Source organism: Poecilia latipinna, unplaced genomic scaffold (assembly GCF_001443285.1).
Source record: "Poecilia latipinna isolate Pla-1442-1.1 unplaced genomic scaffold, P_latipinna-1.0 Scaffold124, whole genome shotgun sequence".
Classification (NCBI taxonomy): Eukaryota; Metazoa; Chordata; class Actinopteri; order Cyprinodontiformes; family Poeciliidae; genus Poecilia; species Poecilia latipinna.
The window spans coordinates 294,402-314,382 of NW_015112740.1; the positions used below are offsets into that span (position 1 = coordinate 294,402).

General features: G+C 39.0%; 1 protein-coding gene across 2 annotated transcripts in view; it reads right to left on the reverse strand.

Annotated features, from left to right (window-relative positions):
* The window catches only part of LOC106945029 (protein shisa-7-like), a 38,114-nt gene extending 19,058 nt beyond the window's left edge, over window positions 1-19,056 (reverse strand). The window contains exons 1-2 of one of the 2 annotated variants that reach the window (XM_015028426.1): window positions 18,683-19,056; window positions 717-3,659 (exon numbers count right to left, since the gene is read on the reverse strand). In XM_015028426.1, coding sequence (XP_014883912.1) covers window positions 717-1,114 — 398 coding nt within the window. In that variant the 5' untranslated portion in view covers window positions 1,115-3,659; window positions 18,683-19,056. The remainder of the gene's footprint in view (window positions 1-716; window positions 3,660-18,682) is intronic. The other variant, XM_015028428.1, reaches the window with a different exon arrangement.
* Window positions 19,057-19,981: the final 925 nt, after the last annotated feature.

Below are 19,981 nucleotides of genomic sequence, written 5' to 3' on the forward strand. Positions count from 1 at the left end.
TTTAATAGACAGCTTAAACTTTAAAGTCATTTTAAATAAATACCAGGCAAAGAGTCACAGTGACCAGAGCTTAGTTTGGCTTTTGTGGAGCATTAAGTAACATAGTGCTAGTCCACCTACACCTGTGCACTGTTGGCCAGCTGGCTAAAAGATTCCTAAACCAATTGTTTCATGCTTACAAAAGATGTTTGGATGCATTTCCAATTGTGAAAAACTTTTGTCATGTAGATTCCAAAGGAGCATCACCCATCCCTTTTATTAAAGTAACACTGCAATTTCATTTTTAACTGTTACCACGTAACAGGAAGCATGAATGTAAAGCAGCGGACTGAAGCTGGGGCTAACTGGAAACTACTGCTAACTTCAGCAAGTGTTTATTCTACAATTCTGCCTAATTTTATGTATCAGAATTGAAATAATAAGACTCAAATGTGACATTATTAACATAACTGTAAAGTATAATGTTATTTTAATAGAAGTAGGGATTATAGTTTTTTTTTTTGTTTATTTTGATACCAATTGACTTTTCAATTACAGGTATACAAGCCTCAAAATGTGGAACAACTTTTATTCTGTAGTTATTTTACTACCTTTGTAGTGCTTTTTTTTTTTCCTTTTACATTTGCTTGGCAGAATACTTTTTGGATTGCTATAATTTACTTTCACAAGTACAATTTGACTTTAGCGAAAATAACTGCATCACAGGACATTCATACCTGCAAACTTCTCCATTATCCACCAGCGGCGGGGCCACCTGGGCCCAGCTGAGCGGAGGCTTCAGTGGGTTTTCCGTCGTGTTCCGTGGAAACATCCTCTGTGGAAGAGGCTTCGGGGGGAGCTCAGCCATCGCCGCCGGATCGTCATCGTCCTTCATCTCAGCCGCTTTCGGTGGCACTTTGGATCCGCCACGGGGGTTTGACTTGTAGCCGGTCAGGAGGAACAAGGCGCTGCCCGTTTTTCCAGCAGAGGTGCCACTGCTGCCGTCAAGCGTTCTGGCGTTGCCGTCGGCATCTCGCCGCTCCACGGTAACGGTCAGGGAGGAGACGGGGAGGCAGGAGAAAAGCAACAGCATGACAAAAAGGGAAATCATCCTCTTTGAAAGCGTGGGCTTCATTGTTCTGGGGTAAAGTTCTTCAGCCGGGATTTAGAAAAGGAAATCAACTGTCAGAGTTCAACTCCAAGATGGCGTCTGGCTGAAATATAAAAACCTTTGTGATGAAAATGTTCTAACTTCAGTTTTTAGTTCAGATGCGGTTCAGCAGCTGTTTTATGAATGTGTTTGGCATTTCACTCGTTCATCTGAATGTAAACATTTCTCTGGATAGAAATCCCTCCCAAAAGCAGCTTGTGTAAACATTGAGGTTTTCAGAGATTTTAGGCCCTGTTCAAACTGCCTGTAAAACAGTTTAATAAACCAGCCAACATTAACTTCACAATATGACTGTTGAATGGCACTGGGTTCTGAATAATTAGTAGAGGTCTGTCAGCTGACAGAGTGGCATTTTTTCCCCTTGGCCAAAACTCAAAACTTTTCAAAATGGCAGTATTTACACATTTACTGTAAACAAAAGAAAAGAGTTTGAGGAAAACTGTAAACTCTTAACAAAATGACCAACGGGAACGCTCGGCTTGGCACGTAACAAATTGCTATGGAAACGGTGGATTGTAAACATTTAGCGCTGTATGTAAACTTCAGATCGCTTGAACCGATGTTGGATCTATTCTTCTGGGAGTTTGGCACTTCTGTTGTCCGTTGTAAATAAATAATAATAATAATAATAATAATAATAATCTGACATGGAAAGAAAATAATTTTATTCCAGGCTATGTGTCTGTAAACAACAGTGATGGCAGCTTCAGAGTTCTTTGTTTAACAAGCTGAAAGAAAATCAGTTTGAATTTGGCACAAGCTTCTTCAGTTTGTACATCTTCTACAGGACACCATCAATTCCCATAAGTAGCTCCACTAAGTAACTTGGATGAATCAGTAAAGGTCTGTATGCTTATGAGTTTGGTCTAAATACTGGGATTTAAAAACTCTGAGCTATGATGTTCAATGAATTTACTGCAGATGAACAGCATTGAGCAGCATCAGGACTTAAGAAAAAAAGTGTTTCCAGCAGCTACTGGAATGAAATGGTCAGTCCATTAACCTGGAATGTCAATGGAAGCTGGCAAGAACTTAAAAACTGAAGACTTTTCTTTTAAAAAACAAACAAACAAAAAAGCCGCAGATTTATGTGCGATCGGTACCCTTGCTCGAGTGTCTCTGCTCTGAGTTTAGCTTGGCCCAACAGAAGAGAACAAAGGAGGGCTTGGGCCCGGTTCTAGCAGGGCAGCGAGGTTCTGCCCACAGAACAGACATGAAACTGTCTGGATTCATCCGTCAACACAGAGGAAAACAGGACGCAGACGGGGAACTCGGCGTGGTCGCTGTGGCTGCCACAATTTGACGCCGCGGACGATCCGACTGCACAATTCTGGAAAAAGCAGTTAGAAAAACTACAAACTTACAAGATCCTCTTTCCTCCAAACATAAGAATTTGGGGGTTTTTCATGAGCAGTTGCCTCATGGGTTCCCTGAATGTGTGTGTGCACCAATATGACGAAGATCACTTTGTTAGAAAACAAAACTCTAAAACACTGTGAGAAGCTTTGCAAATGTAAAAGTTAATTTGTATGGCTGGTGTTCGGTATGGCTTCAGGTTATGATCTTTTTTATTTTTCCTTCTTATAATTTTTTTTTTCTTTCACGTACAAACATGAGTACAGTGAAAGGTTTTAAATTGCATGTTTTTTCAGGAGTAAAAAGAAGAATGCTGAAGAGCTCACTGGGACTTGATAAAGGGGGATTTCACGTCAGTAATCAAGCTCAACAAATGGAAGAAACGAGACGACAATGACTGAGAAGCCTTTCTAATGTAAGCAACTGGAAGCAGGAGATAGGCAAAGTGTCAACAGTGTTTCACAGCGCAGACTGAGAGGACAGTATACGTCTAAGCCTTTGAGATAGCAGCGGCGGCGGTGATGATGGCGGGCTTGGATTTATCTGGTCAAACGTGGCTTGTGTTACCCGTCAGTCAAAACGGCGCTCCGATTTAAAATAAAACCTTCAGACGCCATCAGAGAATTATCACTTCTCACCACATGCTTCCTCTGTCACTCCGCAAACTGTTTATAAAGCACTTTGAACCAATAATGCACTGATTATGGTCTTGGCAGGAAAATCACGCAGTTTTCGCATTAAGAGCAGCAAACACTGAAAGATTAAGTAGTCAGGAGTAAATAAGTTGTTAATATGATGGTGGACTTAAAGGGTCACATTGGCAAATAAATCAGGTTCTGAGGCTGGTTTGACAAAATACTGTATGATTATGTAGAGAAATGTAGTTTCATTAAATATTGTTTTTTTGCTTCTTTTTTTTGACACAGTCAGTTTGGCATCTGCTTTTGGTCTCGTTGGAAAAGAAAAAGAAGAAAATAAAGAAAAAGCTCTGAATCCTTCATCCAGGCCATGAAAAAAGAGGGGAAAGAGAAAAAAATAAAGTGAAATGTACAACAGGAGTTTGAAAGTTGAAAGAAGGGGAGCTGGGAAAATTCCCCCACTTGATAATGAGATGTTCCCGATCTGGTCGTTCACAGGTCCCACAGTTTTCACTCTGCAAGACAAGAAAACATAAAAGGGAACACTTAAAAATCTATATTTGTACATGTTATTTTAATGACATCCCCAAATTCAGCAGAGAAACCTGAAAATTGTTCGCATCACTTGTATGTTTAGCTACACAGCTACAATACAGGATCCCTGAAGCTCTACTGTGTAGTTGTTTACATGAATCAACACTAAAACATGAAGATCCAAACACAGGAAAATGTTTGATTTTTGCAAAAACAAAACGGGGAAGCATTTAATACTTTTCTACTTATAGACTGTCAAACATGAATTAAATTATCCTACAATCATCACAGATTCTTTAAAACACATTGTGTGCTTTTTGTGAACAAACTAAGGAATGGGCTTACATAATTTTCCCATTATAATTACATATTTTTCTGCGGAAAGTCAGATCCAAAGATGGATTGTAGGCTTTGCTCATCATCTCCACATATATGCTTCTGTCTAAACAGTCAGCTCTGCTTCTGCTTGTTTTTCCATACTGTGACCCATCACCTCCGTCAAACCCATTTTATCAAAAGCACCAATCAGAACTTGTCTTTTCTAAATTTAGCAGATTATTTAAACAGGTTTAACAGAGTACACTCATATATATGCAATAATGTCAGCAGTGGGCTGTAAACATGGTAGTCCACCATTAAACAGTAAGCAATGACATCACTACACAGCTATAATGGTACCATCGGATGTATAATTGAAGTGCATGCTTCATACAAAATGTAGCCTGCTTTTCAGAATGCAGCATACCATCACACATAAAACAGGAGCTGACAGCAGAGATGTGACTTTGATAGAGGTAGCAGGGGACGCGAGAGATGCCATATGGACCCATCTGACAGAGGGACAGAGGAAGAAATGGATCACAGATGTGTGAATGTGTTCTGTTTACAGAATGAGGCCTTCGTCGCTGGGAGTGGTCCAGCATCACACTGCTGTAAAGATCTCATTATTTTATAATACTATTGATGCGACTACAAAATGTATGAAATGAGTCAGAATATTACATTCATCAAGTGTGACACTGACTAAAATTAGTCTGTTTATGAAAGAAAATAATCTCTTTCTGTAAAGTAGGGATGCAGAAAAACATGTGAGATGTGAAAACATAGTTAAATGTTGCTATGGTGACATAAATAAATAGATAAAATTAAAGAAATTAAACTTTCTATTTCAACAACTCTCTTGAAAAACTTGCACCTGACTACAGCTGCTGTATTAGAAATGAAACTTTAGTTTTTCCAGCAGATGAAACTTTGTAGCAATGACACTTTAGTTTCATTGCCACAAAGTTATTAAGGATATATAGAATTTGATATTTTCAGAATGTGGATAATTTGGAAAAATACTTTTTTTAATATTGACTATATAAACTATATAAATATTGCTAATATGTTTAAAGCATATTTTTTGTGTCAGGTTCTGCTAATTACTGATTGTAACTGCAAAGACATTTCTCATTAACGCCACTCTTAAGTCTGTCATTGGACTGGATTTTTGCCTCTAAACAAAAATGACACTTTGTGAAGCTTAATGAACTCAGATAGAGCCAATACAGAATTCAGGGCCCAAATACTTGGATCCGGAGTCAGAATAATACACCGCCTCAAAATGAAAACATACCCCAGCAGTGCGTGCTGTTAATTTTAACTCACTTATGATTCATTTTCAGGTTACAGTTACAAAAAAAGCAGCTTTAATTTGTGGTATCAGTCATCTGCTAATTGCAGATAGAATTTATTGTATTTTTTTTTCTTCACTTTTGCCCAAGACTCTTGGATCCTTCTGTTACATTTCAGAGCAAACAGAAATGAGATCACCATCAGGACAAGACTCATCTCCTGGAGCAACAACAATACCTCCAGCTGATACTGTAGCAGTCAGAGCGGCTGCGCCAAAAACTGAGAAACCTCAACAAGACGGCAGAGAAGGAGAGCGTAGAAAATAAACGATCGGTTGTAAAATATAAGTGAAGGGGAAAAATATAAGAACAGCATGTTCTGGGGTTAGGGTCGGAGCTGAACTATATCCTGAATCACAATAACCTAAATAGGCCGGTCCTCCTCTCTGCTGGAAAGTTCTGGGCGCTCTGCTGCCCTGACAGCTTGGCTTCACATCAGTGTGTCTCGACCCTCCAGGGGCTTTTCCGACCCGCTTCCTCAGATGTCGTAATTAAGAAGCCCCCGCTGACAAATAGCCAAACTTCCACTGGCTTTCTAGGCGGCAAGTGTAATGATTCAATAAAAACCGGGAATATGTGAGCGCATGGATAAAAGTGTGGATTTAACACATTGAAGTTAACACTTTAATGCTCTGCATGGAGCTGAAGTACCATTTCTTTCTCTTCATTATACCAGGTGAATCTGTAAAGAAGTGTATGGTATTAGATGTAATAAAACTAACACAGAAAGAGCACAGAAAAGAAAAATTAAGCACCACAACCATGTCATGGATGAATTTACACCCCGTCTTCTGTCCCCCAGCTCATCTGGCAGTCTGTCTGTCCAACACGCTGTCTGCCTGCACCATTTTCTGGTGAACCTGCCAGTGTGGCTGCATGTAAATCCCCGCTGTTTTCCCTCTGTCTTCCTGCTTCTCCCGTCTCCCTGCTGATCTCGGTCATTCGCCTTGCTGTGTTTGTGACACACATGCATGAATTTGTCCTGCTGACGCCCTCTTAGCAGTGTGTACTAGGAATCACTAACACCTTTACATCATAAATCATTTTACACATGCTTTTGTTACACTACTTTGAACAGTAATAACCTTGTTCAGATAAATGAATTCCTCTTTTGTGGCCAAAGCTGCAACTCTGTGTGGCTGATTTAAGAGAATAAATCTCTGAAAAACACTATGTCTTGGTATTTTTCTGAAATTGTTCATTGGATGAACAATTTAATGTATCAGCAAACAAAATGTCAATATTTTTCTATTCATTTATCTAAACTGCAGTAATGGTCTGGTTGAAAATGCAGTTATTTTAAGCGCCGAGTGTTATAAAACCTAAATGTATGAGTAATCCTTCCCTGAGCGATGCAAGCTTTTAGAGTTTGGCGACTCTGTAATGTTGTGCTTCACTTACAGGGATGACAACTTGTAGATTGCGAAGCATATGGACATGGCTACTGTCAGTGACATAAGTTTCTGTTAAGGCTTTTGGTTGCTAAAGTAAACACAGGCAATTTTTGTAAAACAGGACCCCATTTCTTTTCTTTACATAAAGCCACAAAATGCGAGGCATTTTATTTATTATTAATTTAAGTGATAGACCAACAAACAGCAGTGGACAACTATGAAGCTAAAAGAAAACTATAGCCCTACAAACACTGATCTTGACAAGAACGTGAAACAGGCTTCTTCAGGCCACCAGCCATATAAAGAAGTTTGCTTTTTATCATTAAACTGCATGTAGTAGCTGCATTTAATCATATTTCTGAGTTTACTGAAATATATTACTCATGGAACAAATGAGAAAAAATGGATAATTACATTTAAACAGTTTTCAAACATCGTTAATTGGAATTAAGTGCTGTGAGAGTTAATCAAAAGTCTCATGATGGCATTTTTAGGCATTTTTACGACAATGATAAACGATGCAATAAACGCCCCTAGCTCTGCAGCCTCTCAAGTTTTCTTCCAGGATCTGTATTTAGCTCCATTCATCCTCCAAACACCATTCAGAGAAAAAAAAAACAATCCCACACCATGATGCTGCCACCACCATGTGTCACCATACTAACAGTGTTTAGTCGCATTATAAGTGCAATGTGGCAGAACTCAAAAAATTTCAACATCAATAATTTTGCAATGCATTGCAACAATTACTGTACAAATCAGTTTTACTGCTCCGACATTTTTATTAAATAAAAATGCAGACCCAGAATTCAGCCAATCAATAATGAGTGGAACATTAATTAACCAGAATAGAAAACAGAGTGTGTGCATTAGGGGACAGCTTAAGCACTAAAGCATAGATGTTCATCTGTGGTCATGTTTACGGTACACTGTAAGTCTGTCTCCATGTTGTATGCATGACTGACTTTCACTGGCAACAGCACATGAGTTTTAAAGACACAAAAGCTCCCTGACAGGCGGTGACCCCCTCCGTCATGGCACAAACACTATCTTTCCTCACTCCATCCATCCATTCACTCCTTCCCTCCCTCCCTGGCGGTGCGTGGGTTGGAGTGTTTCACTAGGAATAGCTTAGCACCACTGAAAAGAGATAATGTAAAACAACAACAGAGGACAGAAAAATGTAACGTTGAAAGAATTTACTCATTTCATGTTTAGGATATTTGCAAATGTGCAACAAACCTGAAGAAGAAAAAAAAAAAAAAAAAAAAAAAAAAAAAAAAAAGTGGTGGTTGTGCTGCCCAACATATCAACACTGTTCAGTCAGCCATCGTCTCAGAAACTAGCATGTTTTAAAGAATCTGCTCTCAGTTTACTCGTCCTCATCCACTCAGTTCCTCCTCCAACACCTCTTTCTTTCATCCACCTCCTCTGACCGCTTGTTTTTACCCACAATCTCAACCTTTCTCTGCCTCCTCTCATCTCTATTCACCCCCTCCTCCTAATAACTCCCTTCTATGAAGCATGCTGGGAAGAGAGCCAGTACATAAGGGCATGCAGCAGCAGCAGCAGCAGCAGCAGCAGCAGCAGCAGCAGCAGCAGCAGCAGCAGCAGCAGGACTTGCAACAGCCTGGCTCTGTATTCCAACATGGAGTGGGGCGAAGCTTGCAGAGCCTTCAGCGCAGTGAACTCTGTCCATAAAGGTCAATGCACTGCCCTTGTGTTCTCCACTGATGCAGCGATGAAACAAAACGAGCTTCAAAATAAAAATCCATAAATGTACCCTGGTTTTCAGATGACTACATAAAGAGTGAAGTATTCCACGAGGTCCAGGCCTCCATTAACTGTCTGTTATTGCACACAGTGTTGTAAAACGGCTTTTCATGGAGGGCGATCTGCTTGTTGCAAACCTGAACTGTGTGCGCACTGTTCAGACTGACTGTTTGGGCTTGTATTAATGTACATATTGTGCACTAAGCATTATATTTGTCCAATATATCAAAATACAGGGATAGAAAGAGCGTAAAACTAGAGCTAGAGTGGAAGTGATTTCACTCACAACATTGAAATCCAAACCCTAAAACTTGTCCAGTAACAAAACATGGATTCATCCAGTTTGCCTGCAGGGGTGGGGGTCTGTTGCCAATCTCCAACATGACAAAACATGGCTGCGGATATGAAAACCATTAAATTGGCTTTTCTCTCAGTTTAACTACAGTTCCTTCTTGCCGTCATAATTCAGTAGTTTTTGTTTTAATCTGTGTGAGATACTGGAACGATGCTTAGCTAGTGAGTTAGCAGTAGCTAAAGGAGTAAAGTTTAATTAAACACCATCTACATTTAATTAGAAGAATAATGAAAAGGCACTTTAAAACACAATAAAAGCGTGTGGTTAAAGTGCTGCTGAGGACAGAAACAAACACATTCTAGGAATCCTAACTGATTCTCAGTCACACATTTAGACGTTTCTGTTTCTATTCCTGCACTGAGTTTCCATCCTGTAAACTGGAATTTGTACAATTAGATCAACAGATGCACCTCATAGAGCCACGATTCAAAATGTCTTATCATCTGTATAGCTACTTACTGTTGCTACAATGTGACTATTTATTAAACTACTGCACATTTTCATATTCTTTTAAACAGGCAATAATTCAATTGGAACATTATTTTGCATAATTGTCCAAAACCAACTACAGACTGAATATATCAGATGGATGGAAATAAGTGACATCCATCACTTATTTCCATCAATAGAAACATTTTTAGCCATGGATGAGATTCCAAACCTCACTGACTGCAATATCGAACACATAATATAGTCAAGTAAAAGCTAAAGTTCAGACTTTAAAAATGTCTTTAAAATGTGCAACATTTTTATTTAATTAGTTACATGAGTAAAAGTAACTTGTTACTTTCCATCATACTTTCACTGCATGTTTGAGTCATGATGGAGCTGAACTCATCCGTCCATCCATAGTCGGTGCCTGCTTGTTCTTACGAATAACCCGACATTACAGTCATGTTTCTGGACTGTCGGAGGAAACCAGAGTACCTGGAGAGAACTCACACATGCACAAGGAGAAAAGTCAAACTTTCTGCAGACAGATGTGAACCCAGAACCTTCAGCACTACAAACTGTTGCACCATGCAGCCCTGAGCTGAAGTCAGTTTATGTTCAAATCAGAACAAATTGAACATGGCCAATCTTCAAACAGAAATAAACAAAACATAAGACTGGTGGCATTGCATTGAATGAATGAATGAATGAATGTACACATATTAAATACAGTAACGACACACTATACCAGAAGTATTTGGTGCCTGTTAACCTACTTTGGAAACCCACTCATACAAAGGATGAAACAAAAGGATTCTAACTTTATGTACAGTCATATTCTAATATTTATATTGTACACAGTGATAATGTGATAACCACTGCAGGATATCAAAAAATGTTCACGTAAAAGACCTAGATGTTAATCTTATTGGGAGGTTTAAGAAAAAAAAAAACGCTGTTCACTGGAGCTCAACATCCAATCTGAGCCTGAGCTATTTAGAAAGAATGGATAGAAAAAAAGGCACAATTTTTAATTTCTACATGAGAACGAGCCTACAAGTGCAGACATTTGCCAAAAGACATGCACCTGTAACTGCAGGTAGAAATGTTTCTACGAACTAAATACATATCTACACAAACATTTTACATTTTTATTTGTAAAAAAAATCTCCATTCAAAATGCCTGCCTTTGTGTTTATTGGAATTTAAAAAATTCCAATAAAATAGCTTAAAGCTTGAAGTTGTTATCTGACCAAATGTACAAAACTGAAGTACATGCCAGATAAATGATAACTAAACAAAGAATACCTAGTTTAAGTTATGCCCAAATGCAATAAATATAAAGAAATATGAATGTACTGTTGGTATTTTGAGCATGATCCTTGGATAAACTTAAACTGATACTGCAGAAATCTCACTCAGCAGCTGAAAACAGTTTATGATTTCATTCACTTCAAACTTCAGCAATTGAATGTCAAATATATGACATTAATAATATGCAAGGATACAATCTGAATGTGGTTTTGAATCTAAAAAAACTGAATCTAAAATGAATGACTAGTTACAAAGGAGGAACATATTGAATGTCATGAGCAGGTCAGAGCTTCAGAAGACAAATCTGGATCAAGCAAATCTCTGAACCTCTGCATTTATAAAAGGATTTAAAATAGGATATAAATTTTTTAATTATAAAACATACAGTTGAAATCAGAAGTTTTTATACTGTATAAAAAGCATTTCCTGCTTATTGTCATCAAGATGTGTCAAAATTATTTATATTCCCTAAACGCCAATATAACAAAAACAATAAAGTAGTAGAAAATTGCATTTATTGCCTTAGTCAAATGTAGAAGTTCACATATGGGAACCCTAAAGCTTCTGAAGCGTTTGCTCTTAACATTTCAGGAAGCTAAAAAACTTGAGAACATCATATCAACTATGAAGCAGGGCGGTGGCAGCATCATGATCTTTACTCTCATTCCCTCTTTGACTGGATTTAATTTAGCAAAATAAACAACCCTTCCTATACACAGTAAAAACCTTCAATGTTTTCACAATGTCAATGTTTTGTTACTGAGCTGTAGATTCTGACTTTGCAGCTTTCTCTGCTCCTGCTAAGAGCGTTTATTGACTTGTCTTGTTGGTGCTGCAGCTCGAGCAAAGCTGAGTGGCCACCAAGTGCCGCTGCTCCAACTCTAATTATTTACCAAGAGGTTAGTCATGGCACTCAGGCCTGAAGTTGTGGACTGCTAACAGAATGAGAAAATGAAAACGCTCCTCGCTGGACCGGCGCCTCCCAGTTGGCTGTGAGGGAGGAGCAGATGTGTGAGGCCAGTCTTTCTGCCAAACTCATCCACCATCTTCAACAGATTGGATTGTGTGGCAAACATCCCACTGCTGCACATACATGACTGCAAAACAGGATGTTTCATTTTCACCCTCCAAAGCTGTCTCCAAAAAAAAAAAAAAAATGGCACTTCTTTTTTTTTCCCTAGGAAAGTGGAATAATTATCACATGGATTAGTTTGACTAATTTTTCAGTCGATGGTCTTTTCAAAGAAATAGTGGCTTTGCAGGGCGGCAGCTTTGGGACTTTACAGCAAAGAGTGAAAAAAAAAAAATCAGTGTGTGAGATGTCTCACAATTGTCCTCATTCACAGTGGCTGTCAAGATCTGCTTCACAGTTATGAAGAGAGCATGTGGATTAATAAGCTGAGCGGGAATGATGCAATTAATTAAAACATTTGCATATTGCATAGTTACTCTTGACACGGATTCACCTCGCAGCATTTGCTGCGCTCCTGCTTTACTCAACCTCTTTCCTACTTCACCAGGTTTTTGTTTTTATTTCAAGTGCTTTACAGTTTTAGGGCGTTAGGTACATAAAAATAATCCTTTTCCTCAGTGCGAATGTAAACCCCACTTTTTCTGTCAACATTCATGTACGTTTATATTCTGGAAATATGTAAGGGTTTAATTGTGTACAGAAAGGGACGTTCGTCTTGCAAAATTAAAGACCAGTCAAAAGTGGAAGAGTTTACACAGTAACCTTGTGACTGGAGTCACTTCTGTGCAGCCATGCAAGGTTTACTATTGCCAATTACATCTAATGCATCAAGGCATGAAAATCACTTCCAGTGTGTTTATACGCTTTCCATCCTTATTTACAACTGATGTGAATTTCTGGTTACATGACATGAGCTGCTGAAGCTATTTTTAATTAGATGGTCTTTTGGATGATTTATTTGCCCTTACGCATCAGATGCTGACCTCCATTTTCTTTCATAGAACTGTCTCGGCCAGAAAGAGTCATGCAGGATGCTGGGAAAACTTTGAAAAAGCAGTTGGGGATTCATAAAAAATTGTTCAATTAGTGGTTGTTGTTACAACTTCTGTTGTGGCATTCATTAATAAAAGACACACAAAAAAATCACATTTATTCTCTTCTTGTTTCTTTGTGTTTCAGATCGGAAAAATTATGGTAATAGACGAGGATAGTCTGTACTTGTGTTATTTTGGGGGGGAAAAAATCTATTCATGAAGTAGGCCAAACAATCTCTAAAAGCAGAAAAAAAAGTTTTTATCCCAAACATCAGACATTTAAGAACAGATGAGAAACAAAGTCACTGTGACTAAAGTGGAGTCCTTTTGAATACCTCTGGTCTATAATAAATCATGTCAGAAAATGATCATCAAATCAACAGTCAAACTGTGGTTGCTAAATGTGTTTGAGGCTCTGAAACATTTAAGTGTGGCCAAAAAGCAAACAAGAACTTATTCACTCTATTATACAACCAAGAAAAGAAATTGGAACAACTCAGCATTATTGAGTCGGGTCATTTTATTACCTTTTATCTTTGGGCTGTCTTCATTTTTAAACCAGTTTAAAATGATTTATTTTTTCTTGAAATTATTTCATTTTTTCTTATGGGATGCAATGTTTGATGAAAAATTATTGTTTTAGGAAATTAATAATTTTTAATTTCAAATATTGGAAGCCAAAGAAAAATTAGCAATAAAGGAATGGCTTACAGCAGTGTTTCTCAACCCTGGTCCTCACCGCCCCCCTGCTCTGCATGTTTTAGATGTGCCTCTGTTCCAGAACAGCTGATTCAAATGATTGCATGACCATCAAGTACTGCAGAAGCCTGTTAATCACCCAGAGATACAATTCAGGTGTGTAGCAGAAGGGAAATACCTAAAACATGCAGAACAGGGGGGCGGTGAGGACCAGGGTTGAGAAACACTGGCTTACAGTGAGCACTTACCCTAACATGCAAGTCTTTAGGTTAAAACTGCATCATATGCTCTCAATATCATCACAGCATCATTGTGTGAAGTTTTATTTCAAATCTAAATTCAAATTCAAAAATACTTTAATTTTCCCAAATAACCAATATTATTTATCACAAAGGAGCAATATTATATGCCTGTTATATTTTAGGCATAAGGAATTCACACTTTGGATGCCAATAAGATATTTAGCCTGTCTGAAGTTTCTCTGCAGCAGATCTTCACACCTGATGCATTATTTTGATTCCCTTAACACTGAAGTTTAAATTTTGTCATGATTTGATTTTTTTTTGTTATTATAGGGGAGCTCAACTATGAATAGTGAATCCTGAGAAAATAGCATCATCCAACATCACCTATAGGTAAAAAAAATGCTGCCCACATTGATGGTTTATGTTCTACAGCAGAACATAAAACCCATTCAGTACAGATTTATTCTCAGCTAGTTGTTATTCATCATAAGAAAACTAATAGCTTTAACCCAAAGGAAGTCAATAGAGCCCCAAACAGATTTCACAAATACTCAAACATCAGTCAAAATATTGAAAGCTCCTGCCAGAAATTCCTGGAAAACCCAGGCAGTGCAGGCGGCCACCAAAATGACGGCTGGTACCAGTAACTGCCAGTATTTAGTCAGAGTCAGACCTAAAATGTTCCAACAAGATAAAACCATTACCTGTTATGTTGCTAAAACATTCTAACTGCTTGAAAATAACATTTTATAATTTATAAATAGTGTGCTCTAATATTCATAATGAAAACTCAGTGACTGACACCCAATAGTCAACATTTCTATTTGAATCTATTCCAATTGTTTTAAAAACCATTAAAAACTCTGATGTTAACCATTTTTGGGTAAAACGTATCCTGGTTTAGCTTAAGGAAAAAAATGCCTATGACAATAATTTGTCCATATAAAGATCCAGAGTGGAGTTTTACACAGTCACATCTTATCCCTTTTTTTTTACCGGAAATTCTTCTGCTGTTTAACAGTGATGGGTTAAGACTGCCTGTTTTAAAATTCATAGTCTGAAGCTTACACCCACAGATGTTGAATCAGGTGGTATAGTCACTGACCAACATGGTAATGTTTGTTCCTGAAGGAGGCCCTGCGCTGACTACACCACCAGCCATGTTCCCACATGTCCGGCTGTGACGTGCACACCTGAGACGCTCCGAAAGTCCAAAGCATAAACGCAGTCGAGGCCATTTAGCTCGGCACATAAGCCCGTTCCCGGCGTACTCTCTGCGGCACACGGAGCCTGAACACCACCAATCAGATTAATCACCACTGACTCACAAAACAGCCATGATGAATGGTGAAAGCTGCAGACGATCCACCTCCTCCAGCTCGCAGGCCAAACAATCTATAGGAGAGCTGGAGTCACCCATCATAAAAGAAAGCACGGCCATTTAAAACCCCTGACAAGTCTGCTTTTTAGGAAATTAAAGAATGCAACTGAAAAATGGAACCCAGAACTAACTGCATTTTAAAGCACATCTCACTTTGATAGTCTGATAGTTATATCACCAATTTATAAGCTGCAGAGCGTATCGTCAGGAGGCTACACAAACTCTCTGACCTGCTCACTCTCCTGTCAGTGATTCCCTGCATTTCCAAGGATGCCTTCCAAGCAGCCTGCACAGAGTGGGTGAGAACTTGCTGATTTCACCCAAAGGTGGGCGTCTAGAGGCTTACAAACAGCTTGAAAGTATGATCATTCAGCTGTAGTGCTGCACAAATCGCATAATCGCGTGCAGCTACACCCCTCACTCAAACAGAACATGTCCTCTGGCGGCACCTGGGTCCAGCAGGGCTTTTCGCTCTGGCCTCATTCGGGACGCTGGTGTGACTCAGCGGCTCTCAGAAAGAGCATTTGATGGATGTTTTTATTATATCTCTTAAGGATCAATCAAGAAACAAAACAACTGATTTATCAGTTCACAAAGTGAGTTATTAATTTGTTTCATCTTACCAACTGGCAGCAAATTGTGATGTTATGAATGAGACGCCGGATTTATTTTTTTTTAATTGAAGGTTTCACTACATTAACATTTCTTAATAGGGCAGTAAAAATGTCAATAGTTGACCTTTACAACTAATGTTATATGCAGGGTGAGTCCTCTAGGAGACAAAGAGGACCTTTTTCATGGCCATTATTGTTTGCTTTCTTATGTCAAGTTTTATTCATTTGACTTTGTTTGAAGGAAAAGAAACATCTGTTGGTCAGAAAAAAAAGTCATCAAGAATATTTTCCTTACTGAGATATTCTTGGCTCAAGATCTGCCATCAATATCAGCATTTACTCAATGAATGTGTTGATAAAAGCCTTGAACAGTGGAGTTATTGCAACAGCCTGGGAACTTTTACTATAATGTGGTGGCATACCACATTTCAAGCCAGAGAGCAACACTCTTTAGAGTGGAACCTGTTAATGAGTGAAGAAGACTCAGATTTAATCATTTTCCTCATCAGTGAGGTGTTGAGAACTGAAGTCAGCAGAAGCACAGAGAAATAAGAAATGATATAAAAGTGAAATGTATTGTCTGCAACATATTGAGCATGTCTGTGTGAGAGAGCGAGACTTCCAGCAGAAAACAGGAAGGCTGAACAAAGTTTACCAAAGGTGCTCCGTCAGCTAAATGATTTTGTGAAAACCCTGGCAAACCTAAATATGGTACAAACTTAGTTTTTTCTATTCAGATTATCACAAACAATTTTTTTTTTTTTTTTTTTTTTTTTAAATAGAGATGTCAGACACAACATAAAGTATTTTACTCAAGAGCCAGCTTTGGTACACCTATCCATTAATCCCAGCTAAATTCAGAAAATAATTATGTAGAAAAAATCCAACCAAATGGCATGTCTTCGTTTATTAAGGCAGATGTACAACAGTTACCAGATTAGACAGCTTAAAATGTGACCACTAAAAGAATGAAGGATGGAAGAAATACTCTGAATGCTGTTCCTTTACCTACTAACAGTTCTTAAAGAGGAATCAGAATTAGTTCAAATTAGTGTTGACAGATCAGAATTTTACAAACATAATTCTTAGCTGATCATCTCTAATATTCAATGTCTATCTAAAAGAGGTTTCAGTCTGGCAATCTTAAAAGAAAAACTACTTCGAAATAAAATATTTCATGACCATATTTTTTTTTATCAAATATTTAATTACCAAGATAAATAAAATAATATTCAGGGCACAAAATGATTAGTTTGCATGTGCGAAATGAAACGGGGTCGGGATGGGTAAATGGGGCTGCAAATTAGTAAAGGTGCAAATCGACCCGCGGCCTGTTTATACTCGCTGCCAGCTGTGTTTAATTACTGATGCGATCAATACTTTCACATGTCATCCAAAATACTCATTTAGTTTTCTGTTTGGTTTTGCTACAATTAAAAAAAATGAAGTTTTGCCAAGGCAGCTGTCAGGACAAAATGAGCAATTTGTAACTATCAATTTGGCTTTTGGGACTTCTATTTTTATTTTTTCCGTAATGTTGTGATTGGAGACTGCACAATAATGTAGAAGTCAGCCTGCTTCCCGCATTACAATGAGGTCCTGGATTCAAATCAAACGGTGGAGTTTGGATGTTCTCTATCTTTCTCCCATCATCCAAAGCATGTTAGACCAACTGCTGACCATGAACTTTTGTTCATGGTTGTTTGTTTCATGTGTCTGTGTGTCGGCCCTTTAATAGACTTTTATGCCTGTTTTTGTGTATTCCTGAACAGGAACGCTAAACAGGATTCAGCAAATACTGGTGGATGATTTTATTAAAACTAACTTCATTATAAAAAAGAAATATGAAAGTGTGTTTTTAAAAAGGAGATCACAAACAGGTGAATTTCAACAAATTTTCCATTTGTTACTGTTCTGCAGTTTTCACACCAACTACTTTATGCAGCCTAAAGTGAACCCTTCAGAGCCTAAATTACAGAGGATGGGAAGCAGTTCCCTAATGCACCCTCACTTCAGGGACTGGATGAGACAGGTGTAGGTGTGCTGCTCTAATGATCCTAGTTAAAACACATCCGCAACCACACATGGCCCTGCAACAATATGCAGGGTGATATCATCCATAAACATGCACCTACACACACACACCTACACGGATGAATACCCAAACACACATTCGCACACCTACAAATTCACACAGGCACAGAATAAGTCAGGTAAGGCTAGCCAGCTCCTGTGAGGCCCATGAGAGAGTAAAGTAGGGGGCGGGAGGCGGTTAGTTTGCAGTGTTTCTGCATCAGGACGATGCATTAACATTCATGAGGCAATTATGCTCCCCTAAGAGCAAGTCATGAGTGTGTGTGTGTGTGCCAGTGTTTCTGCAAATATTCCATCAATCTTTATTTCCTTAAAACTCCACTACATTGCAGAAAACACACTTTTAGGGGAAGGAAAACGCAACCTCCTAATTTTAAGCAGCCAGATGAGTCAATGTATGGAAGCTGCTGCTGCATTCAGAGCATCACAGAAGACATGAAATGGGAGGGTTTTTGTTGCATTATGTTGAGGCGTTACAGTGTTGTATTGTATGCATGCATGGCAGCAGATGAGAGCGAACACCCCCGTGATAAACACGGTCTACCACACTGCAGCACAAACAACATCGATACAATGAAAGCAATGAAATGCTTCTTTCCCCCTACCCCCCTCCCCGCCGTTTTACGCAGAGAGGATGCTGATCCCAGAGATGCGGCACCAGTCACCATTTTCCCCCTTTAAAGAGGCGGAGTGGGAGACAATAGCTCGCAAGAACTGATCCACAATGCGGAGGGGATTTTTTATTTTTTTTTTTAATCGTCTTAGTTAATAAACAGAAGCTCAGCAGTGAAGCGCACAGACATTGCAGTGCCACACATGCGCCTTAACAGGTTTAAATGTGCCGTCACTTAAAACCTCTACGATTCATTTGCCCGTGAATAAACTATGTTATCCCTGCAGTGTTTTAATGACATTTGCCACCTGAAAAGCAGTCAACATTTAAGACTTTCCACTCCGACGTCTTCTCAAATTCAACATTCCCTTAAACTAACAAGACAAACAGGGAATTTGTTTTTTTACCTTTGTTATCTTCGCTCGGTTCCCTCTGTGATCCCAGCGTGGTGAAATAAAACGTGTCACCTTACATGTTTCATTGTAAATTCCCAGTTCTGGAGCAGGGGGAATTGGTTAGCCGCAGTGACGTTTCTCCTCCAGCATAAACAGAAATCAAGGAAAACAAAAACAAAGCAGAGTTAGAAGCGCATAACATCAGCGGGGAGGACGGACGTGTCTGCGCAGTAATCCTGTCTCGTTAGTTGAGTGCGGGCGCTGCGGTGAACGTCTGACCCGCACCGAGGCTCCGCGTACGTGGCTGCTGCCGCTTCTCCGCCTGCCTCACTGGAACGTGTTACTCTGTCTGAACGCTGCTGCGCTCCGTGGCCAACTCATTGATTGGTTAATGTGGCGTTTGCCTACGTTCGCATTCCCAAACTGCTGGGAATGGATGACCAATCCTAAAGCGGGCATTTCCGATGGTCAGATCTGATTGGCTGTCAGATTTGAAAGCGTAAGTTCCCGGCAAAGTCACGCTTGTGACAGGTCATGTAAATATTAATGTGCTGATCGGAAATGCTCAGCCGTATTCATTAACTTATGGACTAAGCAAAACATTCATGAGTCATTAATTGACTGTACTTCCATACTAAACAGCCAGTGTTGGATAAACAAGTTCTCAGTGGTTGAATTTCGGGAAATAATTGCAAATCCCGGTACAAACTGCATGGACAGCCTCTACTTACAGTTAATGACTGTCAGCCATCCACTTCGGGGATGTTGATGCATCTCCAGTGGTCACTGGGTGAGAAGCAGGGTACAAAGTGAACAGATGTTCAGTCGTCCATCACGGAAACACAAAGATACTCAGAACATGTACACACACACTCACACACCAACTTAGAGAGACCAATTAACCTAATTGTCATGTTTTTGAACTGTGGCAAGAAGCCAGAGTACCCAGAGAGAACCCAAGCATGAACAGGGAGAATGTGCAGAAAGACCCAAGAACTGCAAGGCAACTGTTCTTGTATGCATAGTTTTCATTAATAGGCCAGATGTCCAAACAGCTGCTGCACACAGATATTGGATTACTTTTGGTTTTATATGTGGAAGGAGGAGTGTATTCCAAGGTGGAGGAATCAAGTGGAACATTCCCTTAAGTTGGAACATCACGTAGAAGCTCCACATTCTTCACCTTTCCCATTCTCAATATAAAATATGGCCATTACATGTATAAAATATTAACAGTTTATTTGAAACTGTAGTATACTGGTCACATATTTGTGCATGAATACACTCCTTTTGTAGTAGTTTGCACAACAG